Source organism: Sesamum indicum, linkage group LG2 (genome assembly GCF_000512975.1).
Source record: "Sesamum indicum cultivar Zhongzhi No. 13 linkage group LG2, S_indicum_v1.0, whole genome shotgun sequence".
NCBI lineage: Eukaryota > Viridiplantae > Streptophyta > Magnoliopsida > Lamiales > Pedaliaceae > Sesamum > Sesamum indicum.
In genome coordinates this window covers 7,366,695-7,386,653 of record NC_026146.1, presented here as the reverse complement: position 1 = coordinate 7,386,653, position 19,959 = coordinate 7,366,695, and the positions used below count along the sequence as shown (strand labels likewise).

At 31.7% G+C, this 19,959-nt stretch overlaps 1 protein-coding gene and 1 pseudogene across 1 annotated transcript; one reads left to right on the top strand and one right to left on the bottom strand.

Annotated features, from left to right (window-relative positions):
* Positions 1,137–2,105, top strand: LOC105155560 (probable S-adenosylmethionine-dependent methyltransferase At5g38100). The gene has a single exon (XM_020692125.1). The coding sequence runs from the start codon at positions 1,229–1,231 to the stop codon at positions 1,607–1,609; it is 381 nt and encodes a 126-aa protein (XP_020547784.1). The 5' UTR covers positions 1,137–1,228; the 3' UTR covers positions 1,610–2,105.
* LOC105155535 lies at positions 9,705–11,664 on the bottom strand (annotated as a pseudogene).

Genomic DNA, 19,959 nt, shown 5'->3' with positions numbered 1-19,959 from the left:
ACATAACGGAAGAGATGAGTTGCAAGAACAGAAAGCCGGGTAGCATTGCGAACGAGGCTTTGCCAAGACTAACTCTACCTCTCTATGCCATGAATGCTGGAGATGGACCTCATAGCTATGTCCGAAATTCCTCCTACCAGGTACAATTCTTACTGTATGTTTTCTTGTTTTTGTGCACATACAAGTGTGTGTAGGTATTCTATCAGGCGACAAAATTTTGCATGCGCTGATCAACCATATATGGTCGTATCAGAACGTGGTTTAAAATCGCGGTATCGAAAATAATATCGGTGGATGGTATTCTACATTCATCGTGACGTATGGAAATATAATTGAACAATATGAAACAATTCCATTATACAATGCATAAAAAATTCTAAAGAACTAGTAGAATTATAAAATAAAATTATTAGTATCATAAAAAAAAAAAATTATTGTTTCGGCAATAATATTAGATAAAATTAGATAACATGGGCCATATGTAATAGTTTCAGATAATATTTGATATCGCTCGATTTCCTTGGATTGACAGAAGCTATTTAGGATATGTGAATTGCCCGATATCTTCGAATATCAATCGATACATTGAACTATGTAGTTGATGAAAATAGATATAGACCCCGTTTACTACGAGGATCGTATTAAATGAATGATAGGATTATACTTTACTAAATGAATGATAAAAAACCCACTGTATAATTAGTCAAGTGGCTACTTATATGTATTATCTAAATAGGATATATTATTATTATTATTATTATTATTTTATTATCATAGTCATTATTATTATTTATTTATTTATTATTATTGTTATTATCATTACTATTACTATTATTATTTATTAATAATAATAATAATATTTCAGTCAAATTTCGAGAGTATAATGGTCATTCACATTTGGTGCAATCTTAGGGCTAATTTTATACCACCTTCCAAGGTGGTATTAGTTATTCAAGTGTAACAATTAGTACAGAGTTTTGATTTAATATTGTGTTTCCATTCAACAAAGTAAAAATTATATTAATCTATACTAATTTTTTTATACTCACTTGTACATCAAAATAAATGGGGCCATATGCTATGAATGAACTTTTCATGAGAGTTTTGTCAATATTATGATTGGTGTGTTTTCTTTTCCAGAGAGGAGTAGTGGATATTGCAAAGCCAATTATAGAAGAAGAAATTGCCAAGAACGTAGACATCAAAGTCCTTTCTTCAGCCAGCACAAATGGCTTTTGGGTTGCAGACTTTGGCTGCTCAACTGGCCACAACTCTTTTCCAGCCATGCAAAGCTATCTACCAAAAACATGCTGCTTCCTCAGGACTCATCACTCCCAAAGTCCCTAAATTTTTCGTGGTCTTTAACGATGTTATCACCAATGATTTCAATACCCTTTTCAGTTCCCTTCCACCTCATAGGAATTACAATGCTGTCGGGGTTCCTGGGGACTTCCACGCCCGCCTCTTGCCAGAATCGTCCTTCCTCTTTGCTTACTCTTCTTGGGCACTCCAGTGGCTTACGCAGGTGCCAAAGGTGGTCGGAGAAAGTGGTTCTCCAGCTTGGAACAAAGGTGAAATTCTGTACACAATAGTCAGAGGAAGTTTGTGAAGCCTATTTGAATCAGTACGCTAAGGATATTGAGGCATTCTTGGACGCTAGAGAAGTGGAGATGATGAGTGGAGGGCTAATGACCCTTCTAATTCCTGCAGTTCCTCCTTTTTCGGAATCCTGATACAGAATACACTATCCCTTCTGATATCAACCTTTTGGGATCTTGCCTTGTGGACATGGCCAAGAAGGTAACTACTTCAATAACAATGTTGTTGCTTATTTCCTTTCGGTTGTAAAATTGGGGAAAATTGCATTTTTCGTCTCATATTTAGAGACTTTTCTAATTTAGGCCCATTTATTAAGATTTTTTAATATTGCATCCCATAAGTTAGAAATTTTCTCATTTTTAGTTCTCACGTGAACTTTCCGTCCAATAATTAATGTAGAAGTCACGAGGTTGTTAGTTCAAATACATGATGGACTAATGGTCCCGTGACTTCTCCTTTAATTATTTGATGGAAAAGTCAGGTTAGAACTTAAAATGAAAAAGTTTCTAACTTATGGGATATAATGTGGGAAAATCATAATAAATAATATTAAATTGAAAATGAGCCTAATTTATGGGATTAAAATTGCAATTTTTACAAAAATTGGATTTCTCTTTAGTATGATATTGTATAAAAGAGATTGGTGATTGAAAGAATATTAGTTTAATTAGTTTGGAATTTGGAGATAAAGACTACATTGGAAGATGTTACCTAGATAAGCAAAAGATGCGCAAAAGGACTTGAGAGTTTCGTTTGGTTGAAAAAGGTGGAGGAGGAGGAGTGAAAAGCTAGGGGGCGAAACAACAATAGTTTTCCTTCAAATTGTTTCTGATTAAAAGAAAAATAAATTTAAATATATTTTTTTGTTTGGTATGAAAAAGTATTCAGAAGAAAAAAAATTAATTTTTATAATTTTACTGATTGATCATTTCTCTTCAGTTTATATCAGAAAATAAAAAAGTTAATATTATACTAAAATAATTTTAGTATATAAAAAATTTGAAAATCTTATTATGAACAAAAATATTTTCTATGAAAACCGACAGAAAAAGACCCCCACGATAGATTGTTCATCAAAAGGTTTCCCTTATTAATAAAAATATTCATCAAAATGAGTGTTGCACATTTATTATAAAATGATCGAAGATGATGTAGTTTTTTTTTTATTATTTGATCATCTTTTCTCAAAAATTATGTACCAGTATTATTAGTGGGAAGAAAAAAAAATTGAGAAAAATTATATATATGACAATAGAGCAAATAAAAATAAAATATATACTTTTTTGTTTTTTTAGGCTTATACATTCACTTTTCCTTCAATTTTGGACGGAAATAAAATTAGACTTCGGATGAGTTTCATATACATCCAGTTTTACTTCTCCTCCGACAATTCTCCTTAACCAAACACTAAACTTTTTCTTATATATACATTCATTTTACTTCTACCTTTCTTATGCACCCACTTGTCATCCCAACTAAACAAATCCTTAAAAAGATAGCAGCGTATCGCGTAATTTTTTTCTAGACATTTCCATCAACCACCAAGATCTATTATACTACTTAGTCGAAGGTTTTTGAAAATAAATTTGTGCCTATAATTAATAGAAGTCCATCAACCACCAAGACTAGATTAGAAAATTAATAATTTATATAAACATATATTTTATTTTATACAATGATGTGTATGGCTCAAAAAGACTAGACCCAAGAACAAGTAAAAAGGTCCAGAGCACCCCATAGAGGAATATAGAAGCCCAGGACGTCCACTTAAGGTATCCCAACAAGAGCACAACTCGCAACAACCAGCCCAGAACCTATGTCTACACATATTTCCACAGCACACGTGGCATTTATTTGGGCACTCCACTTACACCCTTTATCCAGCATAAAAGACACGCGTTGCGGGAGGTTCTCTCAAGGATTCAGACTCTTAAGCCAGCTAGACTCCCTGTGGATTAGGAGTCCTCCTCGATATAGGACGCACATACAGTTCCTTGATGAAAAGGGACACTTCTTTATAAATAGAGGTATCTAAATCTAAACTAATATTACTTATTGAAAAAAAAAATATTAGTTGAACGTATTCTTTGTATTTTATAATTCATTAGAAAATGATATTGCTTGATGAGAAAATTCATAATTTAGATGAATGTATACTTTATATTATACAATTCATTTTAAAGTGAAAATTATGTTAATGTATTTAAATCTAAACTAATATTATTTATTTAAAAATAATATATTAGTTGAATTATAAATATATTAACTCTAATTAAATGATTAATTTAAATTATTTAACTCTAATTAATAGTTGTTAACTAAAATAGCAATACAATTATTTGTAGTTAAAAGAAAAGACCTAAAATTTAGAAGTCAAAACTCAAAACCCATCTTTGCGGAATGGGGAAAATTAGGCGGGGCGGATCTCGAGTTCGCTCTCTTTCTCTTCTCTCTCTTAATTTTACTGTACTCGCTCACTCTGACACAAATTGTCATCCCCTCCTGCCCCGCTCTCTCTCGCCGTCGCCAACCAAGGTAATCTTATAGAATAATTACACTTCCCTCTTTTAAAATTTAGTATACTTACACTTAAGTTCTTTGTGGTTTAAAAAATTACATCCATCACCCTTGAGATTTACTTACATCTAGTAAATAAGTCCCTTCATTAATCAAAATTTATTAAATTTGCTTATATTTAACAAAAAAAAATTAAATAAAAATTGATATTTATCATCCATTGACTTATTACTGACTTATTGCAAGTCAAACAACTTTTTTCGGAGCTAAACTACCCTTATAACGATGAAAATATACCTCCACATGCTTTAGCACTTGAAGACGTATGAGGGTAATTTGGTCATAAAAAATATTTATTTGACTTGCAATAAGCCAGTAATGAGTCAATTGGTAATTAACATAGATTTTTTTTATTTTCCGCTAATATCAATAAATTTAGTGAATTTTGACTAATGGAGAAACTTATCTGTTAGTTGAAAACAAACCTTAAAGATTCTAAATGTAATTTCTCAAACCACATGTAATCTACGTGTGATTATTTAAACATCAGGAAAGAAGTGTAATTATCCCTAATTTCAACTAAGGGGTTTACACTTTACCTTGGTTGTTTCTGTGACTTGTTGAGTTGTGAATTCATTAGTTATGAGTTAGTTTAAAAAAGAAAAAATAATAGAAAAAAGAAAAATCGAATTAACTAGCTCGGATTTTCTCTAAAACCCACTCCAAACCGCTCCTAACCCGCCCCAGATAATATATATCAATATTATTAATTAACTTAAAAAAATTATTTATTATCCTATATGACTTTGCAAAATAAATTATATTATAGCCATAATAATATAGGGTTTAACGCAATTTACCCCCTTATAAAAAAATATAACAATATACATATTTGTGTTTTTTAAAATAAATTTAGGAGGTAAATTGTTATATTTTAAAATAAAAAAAATAAATTGTTAATTATTTTTTATAGAGGGTAATTTACACATTTGCAATATCACGGTGGAAGGGGGATAAATTGTATTTTTTCCTAATAATATATTATTAGATATTTATAAACCAATTTGTTAGATGGAGTTAAATTTAAGAGGTAGACTAGATATAATTTTTTAAATTATAAAGAATTTATGTGTAATTACACCAAATTTTACGATAGAATAATAAAATTATATAAAAACATATATGTATAGTCTTGAAAGACGCTTGGCCCACGTGAGACAACTGCAACATCTAGAAATAGTTTTAATTTAATAAAGTAAAGTTCACGTCTCAAAATTAATAAAAAAAAATTGCAATAATGAATAAATTAAAAAAATAAAAAGGGATCTCTCCAATATTAAAAAATATAATGAGAAATGCGTAGTCGCAATACTCTAATCAGACAAACATTACTGTAATAGTAGGTGTTATTGAACAAAATATGATCAATGTAATAATTTTTATTAGACATTGATATTGACAGTAATAATTATTATTGTAATAAATTTTATTTTAATTAATAATTATTTATCGCTTTTACAACAAACAAACAAACACTAGTACTGGTGGGAGCTGAGCTGGGTTTCTATTCCATCCACATGCACCGTTGGTGCTGAGAGTGGTCAACACCAGATCTCCGAAAAGTCATCCAATCCGACATCCCTTGATTTTATTCTCAATCAAGATCTTGATTACCAGCCTTTCATTTTCTATGCAGATTCTGTCATCTGACTCGGCGTTCCAACGTATGCGTATCACGCTTGCGCGAAATCACGATTTTAGGCTTATAATTAAGTCAACTTCACGTGAAAATAGTGCCGAAGATTTGAGATTTTTTTTTCTTTTGGCCTTCTTGTTAGTATTTATGAACATTTAAAATAGGGATAATTGTACTTCATTACCCTAAAATTTGATATAATTATATCGGTGAAAATATACATCCTCATATGTATCAACGCGTGAAGATATATGAGGGTAATTTGATCATAAAAAAAATTATTTAACCTATAGTAAGTCAGTAATAAATCAATCACGGATAAATAAATACAGAATTTTTTTTGTTAATATTAGCAAATTCGATGAATTTTGACTAACAGATGGACTTATATGTTATATCGAAGCAAATTTCAAATGTGCTATATGTAATTTTTCAAACTACAAGAGTTTTCGTGTAATTACACCAATCCTCAGGGAGAGGAGTGTAATTATCCTAAAATAATTACACAATTGATGAAAATATTTATATCAGCAGCCAACTAGCAAAGGGTTGAAGTATACTTAGATAAAAAAAAATACAAAATTACACTTTTTAAAAAAAAAAAATTTACAACTATAACTCATGTTAGAGTTTGACAAAAAATGTTGATCTCAACCAGAAAAAAAATAAAAAAAAAAAGATACATAAACTTCCAATTTTATGTAGCATTCCGTATAAATTATTGAAAATCTGACTATTTTTTTTTCCCATTCGTCAATGCTTACTTTTTATCCGGTGGCAATAATTAGGAAACAATATGTAATATAATTACACCATTTTGACTTTGTATATATTACATTTACTCTCTTACAAGAAACATGACTAGAGTGTCTGTGCCAATAAATAATACGAAACATTTAATGAAGGATAAATTTAAAATTTTTATGTAATTTCTTTTGTTAACTTCAGTATTATCCATCCATATTGTAAATGGAGGAGCATAATTGTAAATAAATTATTTTTGAAAGGGCGTAAGTGTAATTTCAAAGACTTTAAGTGTAATTAAGTTAAAATAAATAAATAAATAGATAATAGAGACCGACAGTGAACCTCACTCGGGTCATATAATTAAATAGTGTCTGGATTAAACTTTAACTTAGACATTAAAAAATTTAATTTTAAGACCATTTCAACAAATCTAACGATTTGTGGTATCTACCAACCCATTATTTAAATCAAGTATCAGAAGTTGACCCCACCTCTGTTGACTATAGAACACGGACACTAGACCCCATCTGACTCAGATCAGCACTTCACCCGCAGCTTCCGTCTAGATCACTGGTTTTGGTAATTTAGATTATGTACATATTTTTGTACATATTAAACATGTTCAAATATGTATCACAGTTGTATTTCGCATTTTTTATTTTATTTAATATATACAAATCAATCATACAGAATCTTGTTTTAAATAAAACATATAGGTATACTTTTTTTTATATGGTGGAGTTTATATATTAATTAAAATAAAAAATACAATCTGATTTACGTGATAGTATGAAAATGGACGTAGGTAGGACAGCAAGACTGTGGAGCATGGTTGTGTTAAGGGTCAAAAAGTATAATTGTGCTCTCCTCTTTTGAGCTCAGCCAGGCTTTGGCAGAATAGGCGAGCAAGTACAAGTATTAGTAGCATAACAAAAATGCCTTCCTCGTCATTAATATGTTTGCTCGCGGCAATTGTGAACTCTCGGTGTAATTATACATAATTTTTTTATAAATTGGAAAACTATATTTGTTATCTCTAAAGTTTGCTTCAATTTAACAAATAAGTTCATTCGTTAGTCAAAATTGATATTAACAAAAATAAATAAATAAAACTCCATATCTACCCCTAGTTGAGTTATTACAGATTTATTACAAGTTAAATAAGTATTTTTATTAGTAAATTATCCTTATACATCTTTACACGTTAATGCATGTGAGGAAGTATATCTTCATCATTATAAGGTTTATTTAGAAAAAAATCCATTTGACTTGCAATAAGTCAATCGATGATGACTATCAAATTTTCTTCAGTTTTTTTTTTTTGTTAATATCAACAAATTCAGTGAATTTTAACTAAATAAAGAATTTATTTGTTAGATGAAAGCAAACTCCAGTAATGCTAGATATATTTTTCAATTCATAGAGAATTTACGTATAACTACTCAAAATCTTAGAAGAGGAGAGTGTAATTATCTCAAATCCAAATACTTGGAAGTAAAAGTGGCTTAAAGTATGTAATAGAAAACCTATAATTAAAATACTTCATAATTCAAGTTATTGAGTGGAGTCTAATTCCTTCATTTTTGCCCGCATATAAATTTAGTTTCATTGTCAATGTGGGATGATGACACCTGCGACTGAGAAATGGTGAAATGAGCCATGAGGGGTGATATTTATAACCAGATAATTGTGGGGATTTTACCATTTTATGCCGTGTTCCACTTGTTAAGATTATTCCTGCAACCTTCTCAAGGATAGTACGATACTTTTCACATTTCAAATGATATATACGTTCTTCTTTCATGTTATCTTTTGATTATAGCACATTAAGTGATTTATGTGGGGGATTATACGTGAGCTAGACAGAAAATTTTGATCCACGTCAAATTTAATTCGAACGAAAATATCGTTCATCATTTTTAAATTATACATCAATCACACTGAAATTATTATATAATTAATGCAAATTTAACTAAATTTAATACAAACTAGAAATTTCCCACTATAACCATACACATCTAGTAACATTTCTATTGGAGACATTATATTTACAAACACTATTCTCCCAAAAAAAACCATCCCAAAATTTATCAGCCCACGTGCCTCCACCCACCAATACTTATCTCCACCAAAATAATAGTATAAGAGGGTTGATGCATTAAAAAAATATATGGGTTCAACTTGGGTTGAATAAATTTTGAAGGGGGACCTGAAAAAAGATATTAGCACTTCAACACTCTAGTTATTATTGAATTCGAAATGAAATAAAATCAAAAAATAAATAAATATAATTAAAATTGAGATATAGTGAATAAAATCAGTGAAAAGTTTAAGAACACTTGATAATATCTTGTGAGTGCTTGAAAAATGTTTAAAAAGTGTTTAAAGAGTGAGAGAGGTGTGGGAGACGTTAGTGGGTCTCATGAAGGTGTGGAAACATTAGAGAGTGTGGGAGGTCTCTTTCGTATGGATGAGTAAACCTGTAATTATAGGGGGGGATGTCCCCCTATGATAGGGTTTTTTATGTTTCCTTCATTCTCGGAGAGAAATGGATAAGAGCTGTTTTGATAAGCCATAATTTGTTCTTATTTTCTTGTAATCTTATTGTGAATGCTTATCTCCTAGTTGGGGACCCTTCATCAGCAAGAAATCCTAACCGCTAGGGAGTCCCAACTGCAAAGGAGTTAAAGGCTTTAGGGGAGTCTCCCTCGTCTATAAGAAGTCCCAGTTGCTAGAGAGTCATTCCTTTTTAAGGCTGATGTGGTTCCAAGGTTGTTGTTGACACCTGGGCCAACTAGATGCCAAGGTGAAGTATGAGCGTTTTGAGCCGAATATTTTGTTGGATTTGATCATAGTCCGAGTAAGGTTGGTCTATTTTTCAATTTTTAACAAAATATAAGGTTAAATTTTAATTTTTATAAAAAATGGGGTCAAGTTTAAAATAATGTTAAATTATAAGACAAATTCTACAGTCTTGCCTGATTAAGACAAGAGGAAGTGAGAATTATTGTTCGAATTAAGTTTATTCTGAAATAAATCAATTACAAAATAAATGTATCATATTTATTAATTATTAATTACTTTTTAAATTATAAAATTAATTATATAATAATATATTAATTCAAATTCAATGACGCCCCACCCAAACTATAATTTCCTGAAAATTAGTAAAAAGTTAAAAGAGGCCAGCTACCAACTCAAATTACAAAGAGTGGAAATCATCATCATCATCCACAATTTGCTCTCTTTTCTCTTTCACACACTATCAAAAAGTTTTCAACGGCTGCATAATCAATAAACAAATATGGACCCCACCAACTTCGTCTTCATCACAAAGGACCACGGTGCATCTAGAGTTGACGAGTATCATATCTTTTCCTCTTTCTTTTTCCGACGGTGGGGATAAGGCTCTCTGACACCCCAAATCTTGGGCCGTTGGATGATGGGACGTGTGTGTTCATGAGATCAAGATGATTCAAGAACCAGAGCAGGTGCATCGGTGTTGGACTGGGCATGATTGTGGTCTCCGTCGTAAGTTACTATAAGCATTGTCGGATCGTCCAATGCCCTTTCCACGTGCTTTCGGGCCGGGCATCCTCTCAGACTGCTGCATTTGTAATATCCCCTGCAATGAAATTCCATTATTTGTAAGAAATAATATCAGTATAATTATAATAAATTAAATTGTTCATATTGATATTAGATCACTGCAAGAAATAATAATTAACTATTGATAACCACTCCGAACGACTAGTTGTTGTTTAATATATGAGCCTAGGTTTGATCTAGTAAAAAATCATAATAAATGCATTGATTATAACTACCAAGTCCTTTTGATCATAGCTAAAATCACGACACTATTAATTAAAATTTAGATTTTTATTTTAATCCATTTGACCATAATTAATATTATTTATTTATTATAAACTATTCATTTTTGTTTTATTAATTTGACTATATAAATCTTATGGTATAAATATATTCTAGATAAGCATGAAATTTTATTTAAATTGAAGAATAATGTAATAATAAAAATATATACCTAGGATGAGGTGAACCCTTGATGGGCTTTTGACCATACTTCCTCCAAGAGTAATCATCAGGTGGAATATCAGCCATCTTCATGCTAATAGCAGGCACTCTCACTACCCTTTTCAATCTTGATTTCCTGTTAATCAACACCACAAATCAAGATTAATCACCAGATTACTCACTTTCCTCATCATATTTTTGCTTTCCTCCTACGAAATAATGATTTTCGACTCAAACTAATCACCGTATTAGCGGATATGATGATTATTTTTCTTGAAAACTAAACTAATCACAATTATAATTGGTTCCATTTTGATTGAGTCCAATTCGATCTGCAATATCTCCGATTTTAAGTTACGTTTTCTCTGAGTTGACGTTTTTCTTACCTTTTCTTGGGACAATGGCAACGACTTCCCGACGACCCACCGCCGCATTTGGCGCTCGCATCGTCCGTGGAGCTGCACTTCCTCTTCAGCGACGACGTCGACGGCGGTGGCCGGCTGGCGGAGGAAACTTGTGAGATGTTTGTGATGTGGAATCCCGAGGACATCGACGGCTGCAGGCTGTCAGTATCCCCAGTCAGCGACGACATAAAGGAATTCGCGGGCGACGCGAAGTTTATCGTCGTCGAGGACTCCTTCGTTTGGGTGGGGTGGGTGGGGCGGCGGCGCCAGCCTCTGAATCGGGGTGGGGCAGTAAATCCTCGAACCGGGATCCTTCTCCTCGGCTCTTTCATCTTGAGCTGACGGACTGACCGCTTCCGGCACCGATTCGATCTGCTGCGGAGGGGGGTTTGAAATCGGGCCCCGGCGGAAACGGGCGTGGCCGGTTCTAGTGCGGTCGAGCAGAGAAATGAACTTCTTGAATTTGTTGACGGCGACATCAGCGACGGCCTGGTAATCTGCGGCGGCGGCGGAGGAGGATGAGGGTTCTTGGAAATCTTGGTGATGGGAGTGGGAAAGTAATCTGATGAGATTCTCGACGCTCTGGAGACCGGCGGCGGCGGCTTCTTGGGCGGCGGTTTCTTCCATTTTGGAGGTGAAGCTATAGCCTGGCATCAACTCAACCGCCATCTCAAAACCATTCAAGAAGAAAAGGAAGCCGACAGAGTTCTCAAAGAGAGAGAAAGAGAGGATTTCAGAGGTCTAAAGAACGACAAAGGTGATAAAATAAGAGAGAGAGAGAGTCAAACTGATGATGCTCTTTTTCTCTCGAATTTTAATTCTTTTTAATCGTTCTATGTACTGCGTAGTCTGACCTGCTTGCCGTCAAAGGCTAGAGCCAATGATATCGATCCACGTGTAAAATTAGGAGAGAGAAACTGTGGACGCATTGACCAACTTTAATTGTGAGTGGTGGGGGACGGGTTAATGGGTGAAGCGGTGGTGGAGGGATGATGATGGGGTGAAGAAAGTCAAAAGGGCAGGAATGAGCCGTTGGATGAAATCTGGGAGGTGTTAGGTTGGTGCCAGTCATCTTTTAACAGCTTTAAATACTAAAATAATAGTTCAATTCAACTTGGGAATAGGGGGCTGGACCCACAACCGGAGACCGGCTTCACCTTTTATTTATTTTCTTTTTCTTTTTCTTTCCAAGTTTGAGAATTTGAAGGCACCAAGACAAAGGTACAAGAAGGGTTCACATGGGATTCTTCTTTTTTCTTCATTCCCCACCCTCTCTGTCTCCCTCTCTGTTTTTATATATATATATAAATTAAAATCAATGTAGGGAATAAATTTATTATTTTTTGCCGGTCCATTGCCTCAAAATTATGATAAATAATTATAATTAAATAAAATTAATATAAAATTTTAATTTATTCATCATGAAAAGTGTTTTTTGTTATAATTATGAGCCATAATAAAAGTTTTTATTATGACTTTTATCCATAATATATAATATATAACCACACTTATAAAAATTACAGCCAACAACTGTTATGTAGCTATAGTCAATGACTATTTATTATGGTTATTTATTTTTAATTATAGCAATTAATTATGATTATGTGTTATATTTTTTTCTAGTGAGTAGAGATTTTTTATCACATTTTAATATTCATATATAATATTATATCATTGGCCTATATTTTTTTAAATAAGTCAAAATATGTAATTAAATTAAAATGTAATCTAAAAAAGTGGGATTAATTAGATATACATATTAGTGTGACACTATTGTATAACATGAAAATGAATTAAGATCCTTCACTTAATTATAAGTAGCAGTATTGGCACATGTGTACTTAAATTAAAAAGTAATAATAAAATATTTTAAAATTTTTAATATAAAATAATTCTATATAATTATCTCAATATACTTATTGAATTTTATAAACAATAAATGGGAGGATAATTTAAAACATGTTAGAATACTATAATTATAAAGTAATCTATGTGAGTGATGTGAAGTTTCAATTTACCACTAAAATAAGGGCTTATTAGGTATTGAAGTATAACTTTTGATTTATTTACAGAAATCATTCCTGTATTTATTTTATAATTATACAAGTTATCTTTGATAGTAAAAAAATAAGGGTAATTTGTGTAATGATGCTAATATTTTTAGGTTGTGTGTGTAATTTTTCAAGAAGATAAGGGGTGGTTTCTGTATAATTATTTAAAAGATATGGGTGGTTTATATAAACAGGCCATAAGTCAAGGATTGTAAATGTATTTATCCCTATTATTTTTTTCAAACAATTTTAGAATATTGATTGATTTTATTTTTACTTTTTTTTGAATGAATTTATATGATTATATTAATGTTTCAATAAATCAAAAAATATATTAATTGGATCAAGACATCAGTATAATAAAAAGGTATTAATAAATTATACTAAATTCATATAAAATGAGACAAGTATCCATATTTTCAATGGAATTCGAACCTATGACGATCTAAAACTTGTACATAAAACCCCAGTCTTAACAACTATAGGATAAGACATCACTGATTAAAATAAAAGGTATGTATTTAGATATAAAAAATTTCAGGAAAAAATATAATTTTTATCCACTAACATAGAGGTGGCAGCAGTTTCAATCTATGTCAATTTTATTTTAAAATAAATGACTATAATTTATGAAAAATGGTAATTTTATCCGGGAAGTCTAAAAGTCCCAAAGTTTTAAGTGTCACGTGGAGGACATGAAATAAATTCCGGCCAAGGTAGAGTTTTTTCATACTCATAATTATCATTTTTCGTAAATTACTATCAATTACTCAATATTTTGAATCGGTATAGACTGAAAAGTGCCATCGCCTCTACGTTAATGGATCAAAATTGTATTTTTGTACAACTTACACTCCACAATGAGTTTATTTAAGTGATATTTATTAAGATTAATCAGATTAATTGCCTATAATTATCCAAATTAGGACAAACAATTTATGTAATGTTGTTGTTGTTTTTTTTTTTTTTTGGGATAATTAATGTAACGTTGTTTGAATTGGAAGAAGATAAAGCATTGAGTTCTTGCTTTTGGGGCGTGGCCTTACTTGCAAAGAATGTGGCGATAACTTTTTCCCATGCATGAGCCCTAAAGCAATTTGGAGGGATGCCTGCTTAAATGTTTTATTTAAATTAAATTTTTATCGAATCGAATTAACTGCAATGTATAGTATATTATATCTATCATGTGATTATTTTAAATTTTATTAAATTTGATTCGACTTGAAATTTTTTTGACTCGTAAGATGCTTATCATTTTTGTTCATTTATTTTTCAGACATTTTAATTATTGAAAATACTTCTCGTATATTGAGCAAGGGCAATATCGGAAGGAACTCTATAAACATACCATGATTTTCATTGCAGGTGATGTGGGAGCTACATGATGGTATCGAAAATTTATATAAATGCCCCTAAGCTTTTGGGTAGCCTCACAAATGGCCAAAATCTACATATTTTTTAATTGGGTTGTAACGTTCTGGCCCCAACCTGAGATTTATGGATACATGATAACCATTCGATTATTTTTAGATTAATGTTCACGTGAATTGTACAACTCAAAAATATTTATAAATACTAGGCCTCCATGTTCCAGATACAACTTTTGATATCCTGAAATCTTAGACTTCTATACTTTGTTTTATAAGACTAACTTAATATCAGGGGATTATAGTCAAGGTATTCCAAGTGTTGTTCTCAAGTGTTTCGTTCTTGCAAGACACACAGTCGAATTTCCCACTTACTTAAGCATTTTTTGAGCTTTCCATAAATAAATTAGACATAGAACATACTTTCTTAATATAAACACACACAACAGGGATATACAATTATTTCCTCCTTACTGTCCTTACTCTTTGATTTTCAGGAAATATAGATTAACTTGAATGCTAGAGGCTCGAGATGCGTAATGGGTCCAGATTGACCTAATAGAAAAAGTGAGTTGGTCCAATTTATATTCGTTCATATCGAGACGATTCTAAGTATTAATACTTGATACCGGCTCAGCTTAGCAGTCAGGACCACCCGATCCTACGTCGGGTCTGTTGGAATTATTTTTTTTTTTAATAATACATGACATATAATTTTTATTTCATTCTTTTAAGTTGACTATTTTAGTATGGTATTTAAGCTTTTGAAACTCTAATAATTCTAATCTTTTTTGTTCTACTTCTAAATTTTTAGTGCATTAATTTATTAATACTCTTTGTCTATTTTTTTTTTAAGTTTATTTAAATCTTTTTTGGACATGCTATTATCTAAGTTTATTATTGTAAGTTAATTAGTCAAATTATTATTTAAGTTCATTATATAGTCTAGTTATTTTTTTCTAGTTATAATTTTTTTTTTCAAATTTAATTTATTATTTCAAAAGACAACCATAAACTTAAGTAAGTATTCAAAAGAACACCTTAATTTCATACAAACAAACTGAATCGGGCCTAGTCCGAGCTTCTACCAGGACAGTCCATGGCCTGAGCTTCAGTTTAAAAATGAATTCAATTGCGGCCAATTTTAAAAATCTTGAACCACTCTAGGATTGATATGAATAATAGTAAGTAAGTTCTGGATCGAATTTTTTTTAGTTAGTTCATGTTAATCGAGGACTAGGCCGCCTCCACTATGCACCTTGACTAGAGACTCAATTGTCGAAAAACTAGTGGCACCTCTAATTAGTATTAATACTGCACTCTAATCCCTCCCAAAAGAAAAAGAAAAAAGAAAATCTCAAATGCCTAAATGTATTTTTGAGGTTACATCACGTGGGGGAGAGGGGGGACGAAAACACGAACTCATGTGAAGTAACGATTAACCTTGTTGACATTCTTAGGGACTTATAAATTAAAATTCATCAAATTCTCATCAAATTATTATATCACAAATATATAAGCGTATTTGTGGGAATATTTTTAGACCCAAGTAAAGATCTTCATAATATATCAGAGACCTTGTAAGATCTCAGGATTCTCGGAGGTCCTTAGACTCATTTTCCTACCAAGGACAAATTTCAAGCATTCAGAGTATAAAGGCCATTTGAAAATCTCCCGAAACCCCTGAACACTGAAAACAGAATTTCAAAATAGTACAACTAGTGCTGCTGGCACTTTTAAGAAAACAACAGTCTTGGTCTCCTTGGATATGTATGCTCCGTTGGATCAAGAATAGATCTAAAGGTGTACATGAAATCATACAATCCACCGGCACATATAAATGTGGCTCTCCACCACCAAATACAGGTTCTGTCACTCTAACTTTCACATATTCTCTTTACACAACTTTGAATTCCGACTGACTTGAACGTCAGAGAACCATCGTCGGAATCCCTTTCAACTTGGCTCTAACGTGCTTTCTCTTTCAGGTGACATCCATTTCTTGGAGATTGTTCGCTATCAACTCCAGAGACCTTCGTTACTCCCTAATTGTCTCGCAGATACTTTAGGTAATTTTCATACAAACATTATTCATTCAGTAAAATCAAATAAAAATTCCGTATGCCAAAATATTATACCAACATCTGAACCTAGTTAATCAATCCGATTTAGATAAAAATCAACTTTTTTTTAGGTATTTTGAGTTGATAATATTTCACTAACCTGAATTTTCTAATTAAAAAATCATAATAGTTAAAAAAATAAAATTATAAATATATGATTTATTAATTTATTCTTGTAAATAAAATAATAAAAATAGTATAAAATTATGTACACATAATTAAATAATAAAAATATTTTGGTATTTGCTGTTCTTCAATCAATCCAAGCTAGAGATCAAAGTCAATTCCAATACCGAAGACAAAAATCGAATATCAAATCAAAATTCTTTGAATTCAATTTCAAGCTAAATCGGTATGAGTGAACACCTTACAAATATACTAATAAAACTTGTCATCTTGGTTTACTATTATTCTACAGAGACAAACTCAGGAGTGTTGGCGGCCATCATTTTGAAATAAATTCAAGCAACATTAATGAACGTAAATACCTTAATTTTGACCCACCAAAACATAAAAAAAACTACAACTTGTCGTCATCCGACATTCCTTCTTCCCTCTTAGTTAAGGACAGTTGTGTCCGGTTTTTCTTTCGGATTGTCATCTTTTCAAATTAAATTCAATTATTATTTAGGGCTGATTTGTATATAGGAACGAAATTGAGTGGAAATGGAATAATGATAGAAAATGAATCATATTTGAATAGTATTCTTATAATTGATATAGACAAGAAATATAACGCAATGAAATAATTATTCTTGATTGATTCTGTTCACATGATTGATAATCAGAAAGAAGCGATTAGTAATGAAATGGAATTATTTTTATGACAAATTTAGCCGTTAATATATTTCTATTTTGGAAACATTGAATGCTTTTATAAATATACTTATTATAAGAAATATAGTATTTAATTAAAATTTATAGTCATGGTTAAAAATAAATAACTTAGTTTTTACGAGTTCGGCTAAAACATGTGTCATAGTTAAGAGTCATAATAAATATTTTTGCCATGGCAGATAAACTAAGTTTTTGCATCGATTTTATTTAATAATGGTTGAAAACAGTATAGGATAATTACACTCCCCTCCTTTGAAATTTGGTGAACTTATACATAAACTCCCTGTAGTTTGAAAAGTAATATCTAATACCTCTGGAATTTGCTTAATTTCATATAACGAATAGGTCCATCCTTTAATTAAAATTTACTCAATCTGTTGATATTAACAAACAAAATTAAATCAAATCAATATTTACCATCTATTGACTTATAACTGATTTATTTCAGGTCAAACAAATCTTCTATGACTAAACTATCTATATAATAAAGATATACATCTTCACAAACATTAATGTATGAAAATGTATAAGGATAATTTGATCATAAAAAGATTTATTTAACCTGTAATAAATTAATAATAAGTCAATCGGGACTAAATATAAATTTTTATTCGAATTTTTTGTTAATATCATCAAATTTTTTTAAATTTTGACTAACTAGGGACTTATTTATTAGACGGGGACAAACACAAAAGATAATAGATGTAGTTTTTTAAACCACAGAAGGTCTATGTATAATTATATCAAATCTAAAGAGAATGAAAACAATGCATAACTATTAAAATAGGATAAATTACAATGACCTCTCCTGAAATTTAGTATAATTACGGATACCCCTCGTTGTTTGAAAAATTACAAATACTCCTTTGATGTTTGATGAAATTATATAATCCTTGAATTGAGGTATGAAATTGTCGCTTGCCCTTATTGTATTTATCTGGTCTTTCTAAATTAAAAATTTGTAAAACAAAAACAATCAGACAGGGTAGATGAAAATTTTTTAAAAATTATAATAAAACTATCCACTTAATCCATAAAAAAATAAAAAAAAATGAAAAATAAATAAATTTATAATTCTTAATTCACAATGACATTTTAATCAATTCACCACAAAAAAAAGGATGAAAACCTAACAGATTGGACTAATTGTTAGACGGATATTAAAATCAGGGGTATTGGTAATTTTTTAAACAATGAAGAAATATTCATAATTATGTCAAATCTCAAAAGAGGTCGTAGTAGTTTACCTATTAAAATATAAACAAGAATGAATTTTCTTCTAATTTACACAAACACCCCTGACTTACATTACCAATTATCACCTTTACAAAAAGCATTACCAACAACACAAATCAAAACCACTGCCTAAAACACCCTAGTGTTTCTCCTTGATAACAAGGATGATCGCCGCGGATTTGGAGCCAGAGCTCGTGATCATTCCAAGGGAATTTGGTTGTTTCAAGACCATGGCTCCCAGAGGAAGCCCTCGACGAAGTGGATCTTACAAGAATACAAATATGGGTATAAGTCATTGGTTTGCCGGTTGTGCTTGTCAACAAGAAAACATTGAAAAAAATTGGAAATACTATTGCGGAATTTGTCTCTACAGATCTTGTTTTAGAAAATCAGAGATGGAAGAAAAGTACTCCAGATAAGAACGAGACCAACATAAACGACCCACTGAAGGACCACCTCATCATAAAAGCCCAAGATCAAAAGAAAATTATGCTTGAAATTAGGTAGGAAATGTTAGGTGATTTCTGTCATTGGTGTGGCGTGATTGGCTACAAATTCTCTTCTTGCCCAAACTTGCCCCCATGCTCGTAAAACTAGACCTCCCCAATAAACCAAAATCACATCTTTTGTCTTGGACCTTTGATGAAAGCTAAAAATCTTGTAATCCAAAAACTCGTTTATGGCTGCCTACAAAGGAAAAATCTCGAACTCAACCCCCAAGCCCCAGCCCTTTAACCTAAATCAGAACCAAAATGAACTGACCACACTCACCAATGCCAACTCGGTGACTCGCTAGAACGCAATACCTTTTCAACCCCTGGTGAACTCGCCATCACTAGCCAAAAAAGATCGCGCCAACCCTGAGCCCCCATTTGACACTTGCCCTACACCTCTTTCACCAAACTTGACAATGGATGAAATTAATGTATCTACCCCTGACATGTTCCTTAGACCTAAAATAAATATTGCTTTTGGTAAACAAATCTCTAAACCCAGCTCGCTCTTCAAAATTCCCCCTTCTCTAAAGCAGCCCTTAACCCCATTACTATTGGGCCATCAACTAAGTGTAAGCCACCATCACTCCCTAAATGGGCTAGACAGATTATTTTAACTAACCCATTGTCAAGCCCAAATCGATAATTAATCCAACCTTCCCATCCCAAATAAACCAAGTCTTTGTCCTTGAAAAATGATTATGGGGCCTTTTAATCTGCCCACCACACAACCCGCCTCACCACTCTACCTAGCCCAGTCCACCCCGAACCTTAAGTCCAAAAAAGGCCTCCCTTGGTCCCTTTATCAGAATTTGCCAACCCAAAATGAAAAAACCCCCTAACTTCCCCACAACCG